The 18,091-nt window shown below is 43.3% G+C and overlaps 3 protein-coding genes across 4 annotated transcripts; 1 reads left to right on the top strand and 2 right to left on the bottom strand.

Moving 5' to 3' along the window:
* Window positions 1–22: 22 nt before the first annotated feature.
* LOC106659006 (modular serine protease-like) lies at window positions 23–5,978 on the bottom strand. The gene is made up of 8 exons (XM_023461489.1): window positions 5,577–5,978; window positions 3,993–4,062; window positions 3,183–3,599; window positions 2,302–2,768; window positions 2,006–2,230; window positions 881–1,173; window positions 438–774; window positions 23–285 (listed from the first exon to the last, which is right to left on the bottom strand). The coding sequence occupies exons 1-8, from the start codon at window positions 5,620–5,622 to the stop codon at window positions 35–37; spliced, it is 2,106 nt and encodes a 701-aa protein (XP_023317257.1). The 5' UTR covers window positions 5,623–5,978; the 3' UTR covers window positions 23–34.
* Window positions 5,979–6,104: 126 nt separating this feature from the next.
* LOC106658782 (tRNA pseudouridine synthase A) lies at window positions 6,105–8,728 on the bottom strand. Its single transcript, XM_014380900.2, has 6 exons — window positions 8,295–8,728; window positions 7,705–8,082; window positions 7,292–7,631; window positions 6,933–7,188; window positions 6,709–6,854; window positions 6,105–6,615 (listed from the first exon to the last, which is right to left on the bottom strand). The coding sequence occupies exons 1-6, from the start codon at window positions 8,344–8,346 to the stop codon at window positions 6,438–6,440; spliced, it is 1,350 nt and encodes a 449-aa protein (XP_014236386.1). The 5' UTR covers window positions 8,347–8,728; the 3' UTR covers window positions 6,105–6,437.
* A 107-nt stretch (window positions 8,729–8,835) lies between these two features.
* Window positions 8,836–16,594, top strand: LOC106659136 (phosphatidylinositide phosphatase SAC2). Of its 2 annotated transcripts, XM_014381506.2 has the most exons (10): window positions 8,836–9,637; window positions 11,224–11,894; window positions 11,986–12,834; window positions 12,924–12,994; window positions 13,270–13,497; window positions 13,817–14,038; window positions 14,121–14,437; window positions 14,508–15,076; window positions 15,154–15,357; window positions 15,433–16,594. In XM_014381506.2, the coding sequence occupies exons 1-10, from the start codon at window positions 9,541–9,543 to the stop codon at window positions 15,772–15,774; spliced, it is 3,570 nt and encodes a 1,189-aa protein (XP_014236992.1). In that variant the 5' UTR covers window positions 8,836–9,540; the 3' UTR covers window positions 15,775–16,594. The 2 variants fall into 2 exon arrangements, with proteins under 2 accessions (XP_014236992.1, XP_014236993.1); XM_014381507.2 differs by lacking the exon at window positions 13,270–13,497 and having other exon boundaries at window positions 8,838–9,637.
* Window positions 16,595–18,091: the final 1,497 nt, after the last annotated feature.

The following is an 18,091-nucleotide window of genomic DNA, read 5'->3' as shown; positions in this document are numbered from 1 at the left end:
GCATGAACGTCGAAAATCAACTTTCTCTGATGTATCAGTCTCTCGTGCAAGATCTTGAATTTGTGTGGTCCACGGCCGCACCAATTGTAACCTCTTGAATGATGTCTTTGATCCAGCCAATGTGTTTCGATACTCTTTCGAAGAGGGTGTACCTGTATTTTTCGCAAGCGTTCGGGTCCTCTCGGTCCTTGACCAAGCCCAAACTGACGATGCCACGGAGATACCACTTACTTTGGTGTTTGAATACAAGACCACCACCGCTGTCGCCGCTGCACACGGACGAACCTGTAAATATAGTCAATCCGATCTATTCAGTACACCGAAATATTATAAAGTTTTATATTTATCATTCGAGCCGACCGCTGTATATGTTGTTATGGAAATAAAGAAAAGTATAACTTTTTTAAGGCCGCGTCGTTGTTACATTTATGACTCACCGTTTCTCCAGCCGGCGCAAAATTTACTGTCGCTAAAGAACTTGTAGTTGTCGGAATTCCTATTCTCTTCCTGGCACTGGGCTTGATTGGCGTAGGGCAGCGTCAAGGACTGCAGGATGGCGCTCGACGGGCCGGTGCGCGTCCGGCCGAAGCCCGCCACCCGACCCAGGGTTCCGTGCTCGAAAGCCAGGTTCTCGTGCTGCGTCCTAAAGTCCAGGCAAACCGGCAGCACGAACGAGCTGAATTGCAGATGCTGCTTGATCTTTATAATGACTATGTCGTCGACGTAATTGCCGGACAGTCCTTGGTACGTGCACTTGGAGTAGAATTTTTCGACCTGTGCGCGCGATTTTTACATATCATTATCATCATTATTATTATTATTGCACGCGCGATCGGATCGGTGTACTCGCGCGCGCCGCTGTAGTATATGTGCCACTTACTTGCGAGCGCTGCACGTAGCCACCCTGGTTGGCCATGTCGTAATCGCGGAAGGTGTTGCCGACGGCGACGTAATACTTCTTGGGATTTCGGTACTGCCTGCGGCCGTCGTCGTAGACGCAGTGGGAGGCCGTGACCAGCAGATCCTTGTGGATCACCGTCGCGCCGCACTTGAACTGCTTCTCGCCGCTCTCGTCGAGGTAGAGGGTCCCGTGCCAGGGGAAGGCCGATATGGTCGTGGGCTGGCCGTCGACGATCAGCGGCTTGCCGTCGATCCCGGAGGCTTGGCCGCAGACTGTTGGCGAGGAGACACGAATTTTTGGTACTTTCTACTTTTACGCTGTCTTTTTTTTTTTTTTGGTTTCGTTCGTTTTGACCAGGTACAAAATAATAAAACTTCAAAAGCCGAGTGGCGAATGAATGAGCTCAAACACCTGTGGAGTTTATTCGTTTTTTTTTCCTCTTCCACATGTCGATCTTACACAAACGTGATCGACGGAATTAATTAGTTAGTAAAGCTTCTGTCTCTATTTTTTTCTCAGTTCAACTTTGAATCGGTATTTTTTCAATAAGATCTAAACTCGATACTAGTATTTGTATGATATAGGTTTTTTAGATGTTTTCAATTCATACAAGCAATTTTGTATGAATTATCGAGCGAAAATAGGGACAGACTCCTTATACAAGCAAATATTAGAAATGCAAAAATTAATTATAGAAAATTTTCATGAACGCCACAATGCATTGAATAACTTATGTTAAACTATCACACGTATGTTATAAAAGTTGCATAGATGTATAAATTATATTATATATATTATGAGTTATTGCACTTGAGTATTATACGGTTATCGTATCTTTGGTTGGAGCGCGATCGATCGGTTACTTTTTTTGTTGTTGTCGTTGTATATAAGACGAGTCAATTGGTCAAGTGTCCCGAGCTTTCGAATCGACTTGGGTCTTGACCTGAGTCTCGAGATTGTAAGTCGCGACGAAGCTCGGCCGTTTGTCGTCGTCGTTGCCGTCGACGGGACACGCGAGGAGAAAGCCGCGCGGCATAAATCGGCACACGGCGTAGACGTTGAGGACAAAGACATTGTTAATAGTAGTGTGCAACAAGGATTGACCTGGAAGGCAGAGGATGGGCTTGGGCAACCACTGGCCGTCGGGGCTGCAGAGCACCTTGCTGTTGCGCGTTATGTCGGTGGTGTCCTGGCGGTAGGTGGGCTCGTTGCAGTGGAGATCGCCGCGGCTGCCCGGCTCCATCGGCTGCGAGCAGGGCACGTAGGAGCCATTGGCCGCCGTGCAGCTGCCGCTCTTCGTCTCGTCGCTCAGGCCCGGACACGTGATCTCTGCGTGCGTATATAGACAATATCGTTTATTATATGTATTCCCGCGATCGCACGATAAAAAGTATACTCACTCTCGCAGGTGGGAGTACCGGACCATTGGCCCTCGAAGCGGCAGAAGACCTCGTTGTTGCCGACGAGCCTGAAGCCGCTGTGGCAGCTGTACAGGATGACGCGGCCGGCGTCGAGCTCGCGCACCCCCGAGTCCAGGTCGCAGTCCGAGTACTTGGCGTTGCCCTGGCACTGCCTCTTGTCGAGCATCCAGCTGCCGTGGTCCGGCTGGGGCGGCAGGGCGCACGTGTTCACCACCGGGATGTTCGGCTGGGGGGGTCGTCTCGTCGTCGTAGTAGTCGAGGTCGTCGAGGTCGTGCTCGGCGGCTTCGGCTGCCACGGGTCGATCGGGTTCGGGCCTGGCGCTGGCGGATTGCCGCACATCTTGCGGTCCTCGTCCGAGCCGTCGGCGCAGTTCACCACGCCGTTGCACTTGAGATCGTTGTCGATGCAGGCCCCGTAGGCGCATCGGAACACGGTTTGCGGACAGCTATAAAGGATGCATTATATATGTATATAATATAGAGGCGCGAACGTCGTGGAAATTAGTTTTCGCTCGACGACGAGTCATATCGATCGCATCGCCGGGTAAAATTGTGTAATGATTAAAAAGTAAACAACAATTTGCATCGTCGCTTCGATTCGTGGAAACGATTGAAACGGGCAATTATACGCGTGTCAGAATTTTGATAAGCATTAATTGCTGTGAACACAGCTGTATAGTAATGCTCGATTGATTGTAGTCGCGTTTGTAACGTGCACTAATTTTGCGAGCGATGATTTTTTTATTATCTTTTCCACGCGACCTCGCCTCGTTGCTCTGGTATAATATTCGTCGGTAAACAGCAAGGCCGATTGCACTCGCTCTTATGGAATATTTATAACGCGTCATGCGTTTACATACCTGAAGGAGCCGCAAACGAGGGCCGTCTCGTCGGATCGGTCGTTGCAGTCGACGTTGCCGTCGCACATGTCCGTCCTGTGGATGCACTGGCCGCTGTCGCAGCGGAACTGGTGCACGCCGCAGGTGACATTGCCGATGATGCTCGGATTGTTGTTGCCATCACCAGCCCCGCCGCCGCCGCAGCGGGAGGGCGACTCGTCGCTGTTGTCGGCGCAGTCCTTGATGCCGTTGCAGGGCGCGTCGCCGTCCACGCAGGCCCCGTAGTCGCAGCGGAAGGTGCGCGGATTGCAGGGCGGATTGCGCGGGCTCCGGCAGATCTTGCGCGTCTCGTCCGAGCCGTCGATGCAGTCGATCAGGCCGTCGCACAGGGCCTCGCCCGAGATGCACTGGCCGTCGTCGCAGCGCCACTGCTGCACGCTGCAACAATCGCGAATCGGTGAATACGCATTTTTTTTTGTTTTTTTTTTGTTTTTTTTTCGTTTTCTGTGCGCGACATTTCGCAATAAAGTCATTCGACGCGCGCGATCTTTCGTCGACCCGAGGAGAGAAAATCGCAAAAGCTATTCTCGATCCGCATCGTCTTTTGGGATTTCCCAATTATTATAATACCGCGTACATCTCGAGGTCGAAACCGCCGAGTGATAGATAGACCGGGTATCTGTACGAGTCTCAAAATACTATCGCGCATGTAATATAGCTTCGAAGCGTTCATAAGTACATCTGACGGACGTAATCGAGGCACATTCTCGAATCTTATTTCAAGAATATATTTGATTTATCGTACAACGTACAAAATATATATAAACTCACTTGCAACTGGATCCAAAAGGACGCGATGCGTAATCATCCAGCAATTGGCCCGAACAACTTGCCAGCAGTACTGTGCGTGAAACAAAACATATATTTATTTATATTTTTTTTCTTCGACGAATCGAATATTTTGAAATTCGCCTTTTATTATTATATATCCATACTGCCACGTGATTCGCACGCGTGCTTCTTGGGAATATTCAAAAGACGCGCTGAATAATGTATAGCTGTTTTTCGAACCCTCGCTTCGTGGCCTGCCAATGACATCACACGCGGAAGCGTAAATAACGAGCTTTTTAAAAAATCTCGCTCGATAATAGTCTCGTCGGGACATTATTTGCGCTTCGCAGATGTGTGCCCCCGCGTATACATATTCTTTTGCTTTGTTACATATAGGATTGTGCGTATATCATAGAATAGTATAGAAGCACGAACGCGTTCCCAAAGTTCAATGGCAGCGATCGCTCGGGGGCAGGCAGAGCAGCAGCGGTGGAGGCTGCTGCTCTTCTCTCTCTCTCTCAAGGGCACACAGCTGTGCGTTCGATCAGCAGCACTATTATAGCTATAGTATCCTGCACACGGCATCTCTCTCTCTCTCTATCTCTATCTTTCTCTCCTCTCTTCCTCCTCCTCCTCCTCCTCTCTTGGCTTCGCGTGCGCGCGCGCGGACACCGCTTATTTACAGATTTTTGAAACCGGTTTTCTCGCACGACGCGCATATCGTTGGCGCGCGCGCGCGGATCGCACGCAGCGCTACATTACATTATAGTATATTTAAGTGTAATGCACTTCTGTGGATCTCGAAGCGTTGTGTGCCGTATTACGACGCGACGCAATGATCGATGATTTTTCTTCTTTTTTTTTCCCCGATTATTATCTCGCTTGAACTTGGACCTCGGTTAACGATTACGTGTGCTCGTGTGGTCGTGAAGCTTCGGCGTAAAATAAAAAGAAAACTATGCAATGCGCGATGCGCCGTTGCGAGAAAATAACTGGATTTTCCGATGGTCGTTTCGTATTTCTCTTTCAACGGTCGTGTCCTGCGAGCGATTACGATGCAAGAGTTTGGGTTTTTCTAACTTCGATTACTCTTGTAATTATGCAACATTTGTTCAAGTGCTTTCTATTGCTTACACTGTGGGGAAGACCGCGCTATCGGATAAAACGTACTCGCTGCAAGTTCAAACTGTTATTTCAAGTTTTTCATGCGAATTCGTTCATTAATGACAAGAACATAACATCTCATGATGAATTGATTGCTCGATATCGCATCGCTGCGAAGAATTCGACCTCCGAATAAACTTAAATTCTAATTTACTTTATTAAGAGTATCTGTCCAACCACATGTCCAGATTTTTGGCGACTATTTTCGGATCCCTACGGTTCGATGAAAAATTCAAAAAAAATTACTCGATTTTTGAAGCTATCGCCCGAATAAAATCGTCTCTCATAGCGCGAAATATCGATCGTATTTCATAGCTGCGAAGCAACGTGCAAAAATATCGAACGCGCGGCCCGCCTCGAAGTCAAAGGTATGAAGATCGCGTATGGACGTTACGTCGCTTGCGTTACGGTTTTACTCACCGGAAAAAGTCACCCATAAGGCTGCGATCGGCGATCGGTACCTCATCTCGATTTTCCGGATTTCACTCGAGCCTAATAAAAAAAAAAAAAAAAAATGAGGGAAATTTTATCACTCGGAGTTCGTCAATGGATACGAGCGAAAAATGAACACATGCTTGCGGGCGCTTACTCGCTCGCGCGCAGCTCACGACTACCGAAGCAGACTCTTCTTTACGCTCCCAGACGCAGACGACTGTCGGGCAAAAAGAGAGAGAAAGAAAGAGAGAGAGAGAACCGATTATTAGTCTCGTTTGAATGGACACGACGATGGTGGTGGAGAAGAGGGAGATGCGACAGAGATTTAAAAATTCTTCTTGAAGATTCTTTCCTTCGTGCGTTACGATGAATTATTTCGAATTGGGTATTTCTATAGAGTGCGGAAACACAATAGCAAGGAGAAATATCTTTCAGGAAAGATTTTAAAGTAAATAATTTTCTCGAGTCGACGGATCTTTTATAAAGTTAAACTTTATTTAATTAAATTGAACCAAACTTTTTCTTTTGGTACTTGGCATAATACAATTAATCAGTATTATCAATTGATAACTAAAGTTATTCATAAAGGTTCTAACTTTAACTTTTAAGAATTATTTCGAATCATCAATCGAATTTATACAAGGTATTTACAATTATTACGTAAAAGAATAATAGAATGTCGTCGTCAACATAATAATGGTCAAGTGCTAGCAAGCTATATTTGACATTTGTGTAAACACAGTATTTATTAATAGTAAAAATGTACAATTGTTCATTTCGTAAAAAAATACGAGTCTTATAAAATACAACCTTACAGTGCAGTCATATATTTATAAAAATTTCAACTTATTTATCGTCTTTTTCAACTGCAGCTTGAGCTTCAGGTTCAGCTTCAGCTTTAGCTTCAGTTTCAGTTTTAGCTTCAGCTTCAGCTTTAGCTCTTGCTTCGTCTCTGGCTGCCCATTTGGCTTCATCTCTTGGCCCAAACGAATTCACATTCAAATTAGCTAACCAATTAAGTGTGCTGCAATAATTTTATTAAGAAAATGATTTAATATTTATAAAAATAATTATGATTATGAATAAGTACGTAATTAAATATTATGATAATGCTTACGCTTTTTCTTTAATTTCTGTATCAAAAACATCTTTTAATATCTTTGTTTTTTCAAATTCTCTGATTTCTTCTTCACATTCCAGCCAATCAAGTTTTTCATGTACTCCATCAGATCCATATTTTTTATTATAGTAATCATAATGAACCTTGAAGAATTAATAACATTTTTAGTTATGATTATTGGTGTTATTGAATAGATAATTTGAAAAATTAGTAATATTTACAATATTCAACATTAATCCTAGACTCGGAGCCCTTGAAATATCATATTTTCTTCGTTCAAATGCTTGATCAAATATTTCTCTATTAATATGTTTCCTTAAAAGTCCAATACTCATAGCAACCATTTTTCTTATTTGATGCAGCATAAAACTTTGACCTTTAACTTTTAGAGTAATAAATTCCATATTATCAACAACAAATGGATCTTCTGTTGTGAAGCTCATTATAAAACGTTTGGCTCTTGGATCTAAAGGTAACCTGTATTTAGAATAAGTAAGTTAAATTTTGTTTTTTTAATTAATTTTACGGAATTTAAAGTTTTTTAAAAATTCCAAAAAAATTCAGCTTTGAACAAACTTACACTTTAGATGTGAAATTATGAAAATTATGAGTTCCTTCATATAACTTCAACATTTCTCTTAACTCTTCTAATTTTTCTTTAGGCAATCTATATTCATGGTATGGTTTACCATCTATAGTTGATAATTGTTCCATTCTTTTATCTACATCTACGAATTCCGCAGTCTCTGCAAATTCTTCCATATTTTCATCTGCAAATGCAAAAGTTGGTATGGTGTAAGAATAGGTTCTAGCATCACATTGAGACTTGCTATTGAATCCCTTTGTAACACGTTTAATGGCAAATACCCTGATATCGTCTGGTAGATATGTATTTAGAGTATCCTTACAAGGATTTTCAGCTGAAGGAAAAATAATAAATCTCATTTAATTTTTTAATTATATAATATGGGCAATAAAGTAATAAAAACTTACGTAGTTTTAAAGAAACTGTTTGTCTGACAGCTGATACACCTTTGTCTGTCCTAGCTGCACGTTGAAAATTAATATTTTGAATAGTTTCAAAGTCACCTGAGTTGATTAACTTAGCTTTCAACATTGCACTAATTAATTCTTCCTCTATTGTAGCCATGCCTGGATTTCTTTGCATACCAAAATAATTTTTACCAAGATATCCTAACATCATGGCAAAATTTCTTTTTTTTATGCGCACAAATGTGTCTGTTTTAATTTTTTTTGCATCATGTTCTGTTTCTTCTTCAAGAGGCCGTTTTTCTTGTTGATTCGTGTCAATTACCTTGTTTTCGGACATGATGTTTGGTTGAGTAACTACTGTTCTTGTAAATCTGGTACCTAAAAATTAATAATGTGCCACTATTTTAAATAAATGTTTACTCTTAACTGGTTCACTTTGATCAGGCATTTATCAGTACTGATTATTTAATAAAATTTCATAGTAATTAATAATAATGACACTGCATTCGGTATAAGCAGAATAAACTTCAAAAGTAATTTAAATAGGTTATTCAGAGTATTAAGAAGATAAAAAACATTAAACCACTTACAAATCGAACAAAAGGTACTAATTAAATCTTGAGGTCGACCTAAACGAATCATTTAATTTATTATCTAGAGTTGTTACTTAATTATTTCCAAACAATCGTCAATATTCGTAAGGCTGGAATTCCGGCGATGCACATGCACACGATTTACACGCGGACGAGCTTGCCTTGCGTCAAGTTGTATATCAGTTTATACACCGGGCAAGTGAATCGTATAGTGCTGCATTCGGAGAAAAGATGGCGTTACCCGTAGGCAGCATTAGGACTGCCAATGCGTATGGCAAGAGATTTAAAAATTCTAAATGCATTTGCAAATTTTCTCTAAAAGTATAAATATTCATAGAAGTAAAAAGGATTTTAATTTCAATTTATTTATAAAATAGTTCGCGATCGTCGAAAACTAGATCATGTACTCTTAATGTATATCATCGTTTTTCAAGAATCAGCTTTAAAATTATAGCTCATAAAAAAATTTGTTTCGAAACAAAAATTAGAAGAAAAACTGCTACTAGGCGCAAGATTGACATTAGGCGCGTGCGATCGAAATGTCAATAAAAAACAAGGCATAGATTTACTCGCGGAGTGCGAGCTTCGGTCTCTGTCGGAGATTCGCGTCAATAATTGGCCACAAGAGCGCATGCTCCGAGCAGCCGTCAATTTTCGCAACATATCTCTCACTCTCTCTCTCTCGCAGCAGCAGTTCTCGCACTTGGCGTCGACTGTCTGTCGTGTGCAGGTGTTGTCAGTTGATTTTTCCCATTGTGCGTATACATACGTAGTATACGCGTTGTTGTTGTGTGTATATAATACGTGCGCTGGACAGCAGCAGCAGCAGCATTGTCTCAGGAGTCGCGATATATACTCGGCTGCAGCGGATAGAGACATATCTTCGTATCAGTTCGTCGGAAGCCAGTAGTGCACGCTCGACTGGCAGCAGTGCGAAGCAGCCAACTCCGTGTGCTGTGCGTGTGTCGGTGTTGTGTCAGTCTCTCTCTCTCTGTTTTTTGTTCCGCGATATGCTGCTGCAAGTCAGCTGCAACAAAAACAACAGACTCCCACGTACACAACGAAGCAGCAGCAGCAGCAGCAGCACAAGGAGAAACGTGCTCCCACGCAGACGTCGCGCGGCGGTCAAGGTGCGATCCAGCTCTCCGCTGCTGCTCCGCATCGAATATAATAACAATTCATCCGCTTGATCGTCATCGGCGCCCAACCGCCCGACGAATGTTGTCGCTTAAATTAGGGAACGATGGAGTTGTTTCGAAGCGACAGCCACTTCATTTTCGTCAAAGAGAACTACAGTCTATGGTGGGACAAGCAGACTGGCGAATTCGCTGCCAAGTCTGGTGAGTCTGTTTTTTCTCTCGCACTTTTTTTTTTTTTTATGTAATAATCGTTAATCGGTGCGTAATGTCTGGGGGCGTATTATCGGAGCTCGGCATAATCCGCCGAGTATATCGCGTTTTTATAGTCGAATCACGGTCGCGCGATTATGAATCATTCACGGCGTTTACGCACACGCGCTTCATCGATTGTGCTCAATCTCCGAGCGTGTGTGCAGCTATAATATATAGATTTGGTCGCTGCGATAGGCCCAAAGCGCGCAGGTACACTTTCTCGAGCTAGCCGTGTCTATATCACGGCGTATACAGACACGCTCGATATATTCGTCGAAATATGAAACACGATATTAGCCGCGCGCGCTTCTCCAATTTGCTCGCGTAAAATTATTTACGCGTTGAAAAGAAATAAATAACGAGGCCTGCTGCCGTTACCGGACGTTGCAAGCGGTTCACGCACGTGCACGCACATATATACGAATTAAGTTATCGATCGGAAAACGAGCAAACTATTTTATTATTACGCGCGACGATGATTCATTCAAAGTGCGCTCTGTGCTCCGCGCGCGCTGCGAGCGAAAGTATATATATATGACCGTCTCTGCGCGCGAAAGAATCGATCGCCAAAGACGCACAGGCATTGTTTAGTCTCGAAACGAGCGAAACGCTTTTGTTGCCTGCGTGCGTAAGTACGGTACAATTACCATAAAAACTCGACTCGTTACCCGTTTCTCCTGCAAATGTAAGGCGGTGCACAGTAATAATAATAATAATAATAACACAAGGATAGAAAAGCTCGACGCGCATCGATGTTTTGCATGTTATTATAATATTCTCCGAGGCTCGCGCGCGTGGAATGCAGCAGCAGCAGAAATCGATGGAGCCCCGCACACGTGTACATAATGCATAAACGAGCGTTTAGCTTAGATAATGGAATTAATTCGTAACCGAGGAGAGCTGCGGAGAGCGAGCGCGACTTTGCCTTCGATTATATTATTAAATGTTCGCGCAGCAGCAGCAGCAGAATTACACACGTGCTCGCGGCTCCGTAAGTGTGAATATACGGGGATATTCGCGAGTGCGCTTGCACTTGGCTGTTTTCATTAACGCGCGGCGACGACGACGACGACGACGATAACATTAGCGAAGCTTCGCAGCGCCTCGTTAGCGCCGTTTATTTGGATATGTTTTATTAATCAACCGCGTGTGAATAATATGGGGAAATTGATCGAGCCTCGGGCGAAATCGAACGATACGCGCGCGTGCACGCGAGTGTGGGTTATTTTTTTCCGTAAGCAATTACTCCTGAAATATTAACGAAGAAAGGGGACGGACGAAAAGGTTCGAACGATGACGCAAGTAGAAGACTTTTGCCTATATACAGGTACATTATTATAGCATATAGGTGACTATAATACACGCCTCTGTACAACTCGCATGCATTGTATTCATGAATGAAGTGGCCAATTACGCGAGTCGCATATTGCACGTATCTCGCAACCCTCCACTTTTACCGATAATAATAATACTATACTATACTACTATCATATAATATGTATCTATTAAGAAAATGAATAAACGACTCGTTGCAGACTGGGAATGGGGAAGCGCACTGGAGCTGGAATGCCTGGGCATATTTTACGGCCTGATCGGTAAGATCGAGCAGCCGAACGTGCTCGAGACCCGGCTGATGCTGATCAAGGAGGTGGCCGACGCCGGGGTGCTGCAGGGCGGCCACGTCGTCCACAAGATCAAGTCCGTGGCCTTTCTGCACCTCGGCTCGGAGAACTTCGACATCGGCCTGCTGCCCTGCGCCAAGCATCAGCACAACGCGCCGGGGGGCAAGAAGCCGGGCCCGAGCAGCGGCGCGGGTCTGCTGGACGCGCAGCGCACCACCAGCGGCCTGGCCAAGACCTGGGGCACGATCAAGAGCGCCGGCAACAGCCTGAGGACGACGACGCAGCAGGCCGCGGCGCTGGCCACCTCGCAGGTCAAGTCCACGGTCGTAGGGGCCGTCGGCAAGCGCACCGGCCTCAAGGACAAGGAGAGGTTCGAGCGGCGCATCATCGAGGAGCTCGGCAAGATCTTCACCGAGACCGACTCGTTCTTCTTCTGCAGGACGCGCGACATCACCAACTCGCTGCAGAGGAGCTGCGAGAGGCAGGAGCAGTGCGCCGACAAGAGGAAGCCGGCCCTCTGGCGCACCGTCGACAATCGCTTCTTCTGGAACAGGTTCATGCTCCAAGACATCATTAATCTCAACGTGCGTCAATTTTATACTCGAGCTTTTCTTTACTCGATCGTTTACGTTTATCGGCTGCAAAAAATTCATTGCGAGCATTCGCTTTCCGCAGACGGACAAGGCAGACTGCTGGATACTGCCGATTATCCAGGGCTACGTGCAGATCGAGAAATGCCAGGTGGAGGTCGGCCACGACGAGCAGCCGATCCACGAGATCTTCAATCTGGCGATAATCTCGAGGCGAAGCCGATTCCGGGCGGGCACGAGGTACAAGCGGCGCGGCGTCGACGAGGACGGCAAGTGCGCCAACTACGTGGAGACCGAGCAGCTGGTCTGGTATCACGATCACCAGGTGTCGTTCGTCCAGGTGCGCGGCAGCGTGCCCGTCTACTGGTCGCAGCCGGGCTACAAGTACAAGCCGCCGCCGAGGATCGACCGGGGCGAGGCCGAGACCCAGGTGGCCTTCGACAAGCACTTCGCCGGCGAGCTCGAGACCTACGGGCCCGTCTGCATCGTGAACCTCGTCGAGCAGAGCGGCAAGGAGGCCGTCATCTGGGAGGCCTACACGAATCACGTGCTGGGCCTGGATCATCCGGACGTCACGTACACGACCTTCGACTTTCACGAGTACTGCCGGGGCATGCACTTCGAGAACGTCTCGCTGCTCGTCACGGCTCTCAGCGGCGTCCTGGCCGAGATGGGCTACTGCTGGCACGACAAGCAGGGCGCCATCTGCAAGCAGCGGGGCGTGTTCCGGGTCAACTGCATCGACTGCCTCGACCGGACGAACGTCGTGCAGACCGCCCTCGGCAAGGCCGTCATGGAGATGCAGTTCTCCAAGCTCGGCCTCGTGCCGCCCGACGGCGCTCTGCCCACCAACATACGCCAGACCTTCCAATTGCTCTGGGCCAACAACGGCGACATCATCAGTAAACAATACGCCGGGACGAACGCGCTCAAAGTACGTATATACGGGGGCGGCGCGGCGCTACTTCTATCGCTAGTTCGATCGAGTTCCATTTGCTAAATGACTTTTTGTCTCTCCTCCAGGGCGACTACACCAGAACGGGCGAAAGGAAATTCACGGGCTTGATGAAAGATGGAATGAACTCTGCCAACAGGTTGATGAATTAGCTTTTCCTTCTTATTTTATATATAATAAATGAAATGAATTTCCTACTTGTTACATCACTCTTTGACGCGTGTATGCATCTCGCGGCAAGATCTATATATTGTTTATATCGATGCACGTTTATGCGAGTGTCTAGTTGCCAAAATTTCGTTTCGATTTGACTGAGTATATAGTCGAGCTTGAATAATACACGTTTATAATTATGTATGATAATATGAAAATTGTAGAACCTTGAAAAGAGCCTCATCTAATTTTGCCTCGTAGATACATACGGCAACACTTTTTGGACGAAATGCGCCAGGCGGGGATTGACGTCTTGCTCGGTTACACGATAATCGACCTCGACAAGTTCAACGACGACTGGTCGCACTATTTAAACATTATCGATAATTGCTGTCTCGAGCTTATACCCGCGAAACCACCCAATATACAGCTACAACTCGCAACACATCCCGAATACCTTTACGCCAAACTCATGTATGACGTGACGAGGTTCGTCTGACTTGTGTCTCAAATTGTGCTCAAATCGTCAGTTTTTTCCGTCGCTTTTTTCTTTGTCAACATAATATAAATCCTCGCCTCGTTTTTTATTTCTAATGTTTCTCTCATCACACACCATGTGCATATAATTTTTGATCGTTCATTAAAAATCCGAACAGTCGCACACACCACTGCAAGTTGTTTTAGTTTTTCTTGTCTACTATACTACTGTTACTACTAGCCTTGACTAACACGTTGTGACTGCCAACGACTTTTTTGCACGCGTCCCCGCGTGCGACGAACGAGACTCAATCTCGCGCACTGTTCGCAGGTATTACTTGAATCGCTTCAAGGACGCGTATCGACAAGCCGGCATAGACATGATGCTGGGCAATCACGTGAACGAGGAGGTGTTCCACGAGAACGCCGACGAGCACGACAGCGTCGCGACGGCCGATCACGTGAAGCTGCTCATCGAGGACTGCAAAAAATTGCTCATCCCCGATCCGGAGAGCGTTCTCAACAGTTGGGGATTGATCGACGCCGATCCTGTGTAAGAATATTTTTAATAGGGTAGCATAAAAGCCCAATCGAGCCGTTCGAAAATTAATCGTTCATCGCGTGTACTTTTTCAGAACGGGAGATCCCACGGAAACGGAGATGGACAGTATTTTGATACTGACTCGGGACAGCTATTACATAGCCGATTACGACGAGCAAATAGATAAAGTAACGAATTACCAAAGAGTATTGCTTACCGACGTGGTGCTCATCGAGTGCGGCCAACCCGAGACGACGGTTTCGCTCTTCAAGAACAAAAGCTCCCATTACTGCATTAGGATAAATTACAAAGTAGGCAACGACTGCGGTTACTTTCACATGTTCCGCAGTACGAATTTGAGGTTCTTCAATAATATGGCGGTTGTGATTAAAACCGAGGAAGAAACGATAGGCACGTAATTGATTTTTCTCGTGTTCAAAATCAAAATCCATCTGAAATTTTTCTTTCCTTTTCCTTTTAGAATCGCTCAAAGCCATCGCGGAGGCCATCGCGGTAGCCTCCGAGCTCGAGGGCATACCGAAAATTCCAATAGCCATGAACGTGACGCTCGACAAACGAAGAAGTAAAATCGTCAACGCCAAGGGTCACGCCGGCTTATTGGACATAGCCTCGTTTCCGTCGATCACGCGCAACGTGTCGGAGACACAGCTGAACGCCATCAAGTCCGTCGGCACAAAAGCCTTCAGCAACATGTCCGAACAGTTCAGCAAACTCAACAAATTCGGTCACAGTTTAGCGTCGAAGCGTCCCATGGAATTGGCCAAGAGCATCGGTAAAAAGGACGTGGTCGACGGCATCAAACCGACGTTTACCTTGGGCAAGCGCGAAATCGGATCTGGTATTCGACGCGACAGCGACGGCAGCGACGACAGCAGCGCCAGTGACGCAATCGATGTCGTCGAACATCATGGAAGTCACGACGCGAGACACAAGCCCGACGTCGGAGCACTTTTAGGCTTGCGGACCAACGACGTCGACGAAGTAGGTAAAGAAGTCGATGGAGCAACGCTAGGGAATTCTCGAGCTCAGGTAAGGAACATTGTTTTATAAAAGCTTCTGGTATGGAGTGCAGAATGTGGATCATTTTTATCGGTATTGATTTGCAGACTGGGTCGGAATGGTCATCGTCGCAAAAAAATCACGCCACGACGCCGGAAATAACGATTCAAGGCGTTGGAGAGGCATTCTCGCATGTGGCGAGTAGCGAGAAAGCCACTCCGCCATCGTTCCTTAACTTACCGAAAAACATCAGCCATTCGACTGGTGAAGTTGATAGTCACACGAATCCAAGCGGCGACTCTTCGATACACGTAAAATATCACATTTTCTTTCAATCCAATCTCTCGAAACTATCGGGTAATTTTTACATTTCATTCCACATCCAGATCAAAAGACTTCAAGCTGACGGCACACCTCAACGATCGAGTTCGGAGCAGGACTTGACAGTATCGAGTATCAGCACATCTCACAGTGAATCGGCTATAAAAACGGCAAAGTCGAACTTTACGAATGCTTCGTCACCGGTCGCGACCGCAGCCAAGGAAATACTCTCACCTTTTTCGAAATTAGCCAAGGGCGTACAAAATCTTGGAGCGAATCTTGACCCGCGCAAACTGAAGCCCGGTCAGACAGGATTATCGCGCAACTTTTCGGAACATCAGCTCGAGGAACGAGCTAAAATGATTGAAAAGTGGTCCAAGAGCAGATCGAAACTTATCTTTCTTTAAACCGTTGGTTTTTGATGATAATACTCACACGTGCTTTTAGAAAATTTATGAATTTTAGTATTTACTAAGAGAAACATTCTGTTTTTTAATGGTGTTTATGTAATCAATACGGACTTTTTTAAATTCAGTTTAACTCTGAATGAAGAGAATTATATTTTGTAACAACCAGTTTCTAGTTGAAAGCTTACTTAGAAAAAAATAGTATACGTCAATGTAAACTGTAACCACATTTTATCGTCAACATATAATCTACCAAACTTAACGTTGCTAAAAAAAGGCGTATCAAACCTGAGTCTGATCTTTTTTAATATGTATCTTTTCCTATACACTTACCAAAAGTACAACACTGTCAATCAATACTCATGAAATAGTAATGAAATTATCTTTAATTTTTTAACTTCTACTAGTAGTCAAATTCCGATTAAATTTTATAAGCGGATTCGTAAGATTCCTTGTTTTGAATTTGATCTAATTGTGTATAAAATGATGCATAAACTGACCACCAAAAAATTTTTGAAAAAAACCCATAAATAATCATATTGGGAAAGAATGTATTAAATAAAGTTTGTAACTTGCGAACTGAATGTAAACTAAAATTATAGTAGAGCTGAGCTGGTAGTCAATTATGTAAATACAAAGACTATCTTTAAAAGATTATTAAATTTAGAAAAATATAGGAAAATTTTTTTTATATTGTATCAAAATATAAATTAATTTGGTATAAATATTTTACATGATATTTTAATTTTCATACTTTTTGGATTCCGGTTACAAAGGAATCTTTCCACTTTTGGAGGAATATATTTGTAGAATTCATTCTGTTTATTTAAATTATGTTTGAATAAATCATTGGAAAATAATTACTATGATCTAAAGTACATTCATTGTATAGTTAATTGCTAAGAATTATATTGTTACTTGGGTCAGGTAGACAATAGAACGAGTTTTAGTATTTATTTTTTTGCATAAAAAGTAGTCTGTGATAGAAAAGTGTATGGTATAAAATGATGAAAATTGTACGATTCTCGATTTTAGAAATAGTGCAATAGATTAGCAAGCCTTGAGATATTAAATTCGAACGCATGTGTGCTTACACCAAGTAAAAATTAGAGACAGTGCATGCTGTATACTTTCAATGTATTTGTTTGAGAGAATGTTTGTTCCACTGTGTGTCAATTTGAGATAAATAAAGCACATTTTACCAATGCAACATTGATAAAATGATGCCATAAAATTTAATAGAACAATGCTTACAATACCATTAGTTAGCTACTTCAAAATTTTATGGAAAAGTTATTCCAATGTTATTTAACATTCGATTGCAGCGAATAAATGTTTATTAAAAATTAAATCGTTTGTAAAATTAAAAAAAAGTGAACTGATAAAAATACACAACGCCTGTATAAACAGAAAAAAAAGTATTTAGTAAAGTATTTTCTAGCTTGTACTCAGCAAAGAAACAAACTTATATATGTACTTGCCTGATGCAATATAATTGATCTATTATAGTTCCATTGTTGAATAATGCATACATTTTAGAATTATTATTATTCTGCATTACACGAAGGCATGTCGAACTTGCGTACATTTACAAAACAAACGACAGTGATGATGTAGTAAAAACGAAAAATGCAATAAAGTTGCATAACTAAAATTCTGTTAGAAACAATTTTTTGAAACCTTTAAACCTCATTTCAAAATGTATTATGTAGAAGCACCATATTTTGAACTTGGAATAGAAATTTTTTTTGATATTTGCAAAAGTGTAACGGTTTTTTTTTTACAAAAAAGAATAAGGAAAAATTGATCATTCTATTTTGTTTAACATTGATGCAATTCTTAAGCCAATAAAAATTTTTCAATAATTTTACTGTGACTCAGTAATGTCTATATTGTTTTAGTAGGGTGTTTCATGACAGAACATAAAACAGTATAAATAGATACAATAATTTATGGCGACAAACACAACTAGAAATGTGAGATAAGACACATGTAACTATTAGCAGTTTATTGCATTACTTGATAAAACAATTTATTCATTTTAATTTAAAATTGTGATAACTAAAATGCACAGTTAAAATTTTACTGAATTACAACTAATAGCTATTTTAGTTATTTATAAGATCAGAAATTGGTACTTTATTTGCAATAATTTTTAAAAAATTTGCTCGTAATGCACTGATTAAAAATGTCGCGATACAAAATACAGCTGAATTTTCGTAAATTTTGAATAAAATTTGCTGCGGGTGTCCACCGTAAATTTGTTGTATCAAATCAAAAACATTTCGCAATGCGTAGTACGTATAACTTTACACTT

Source organism: Trichogramma pretiosum, unplaced genomic scaffold (genome assembly GCF_000599845.2).
Source record: "Trichogramma pretiosum strain Unisexual culture from Peru unplaced genomic scaffold, Tpre_2.0 scaffold2, whole genome shotgun sequence".
Taxonomy (NCBI): Eukaryota; Metazoa; Arthropoda; class Insecta; order Hymenoptera; family Trichogrammatidae; genus Trichogramma; species Trichogramma pretiosum.
The sequence above is the reverse complement of the archived record's forward strand: the minus strand, read 5'-3'. Positions and strand labels throughout refer to the sequence as shown.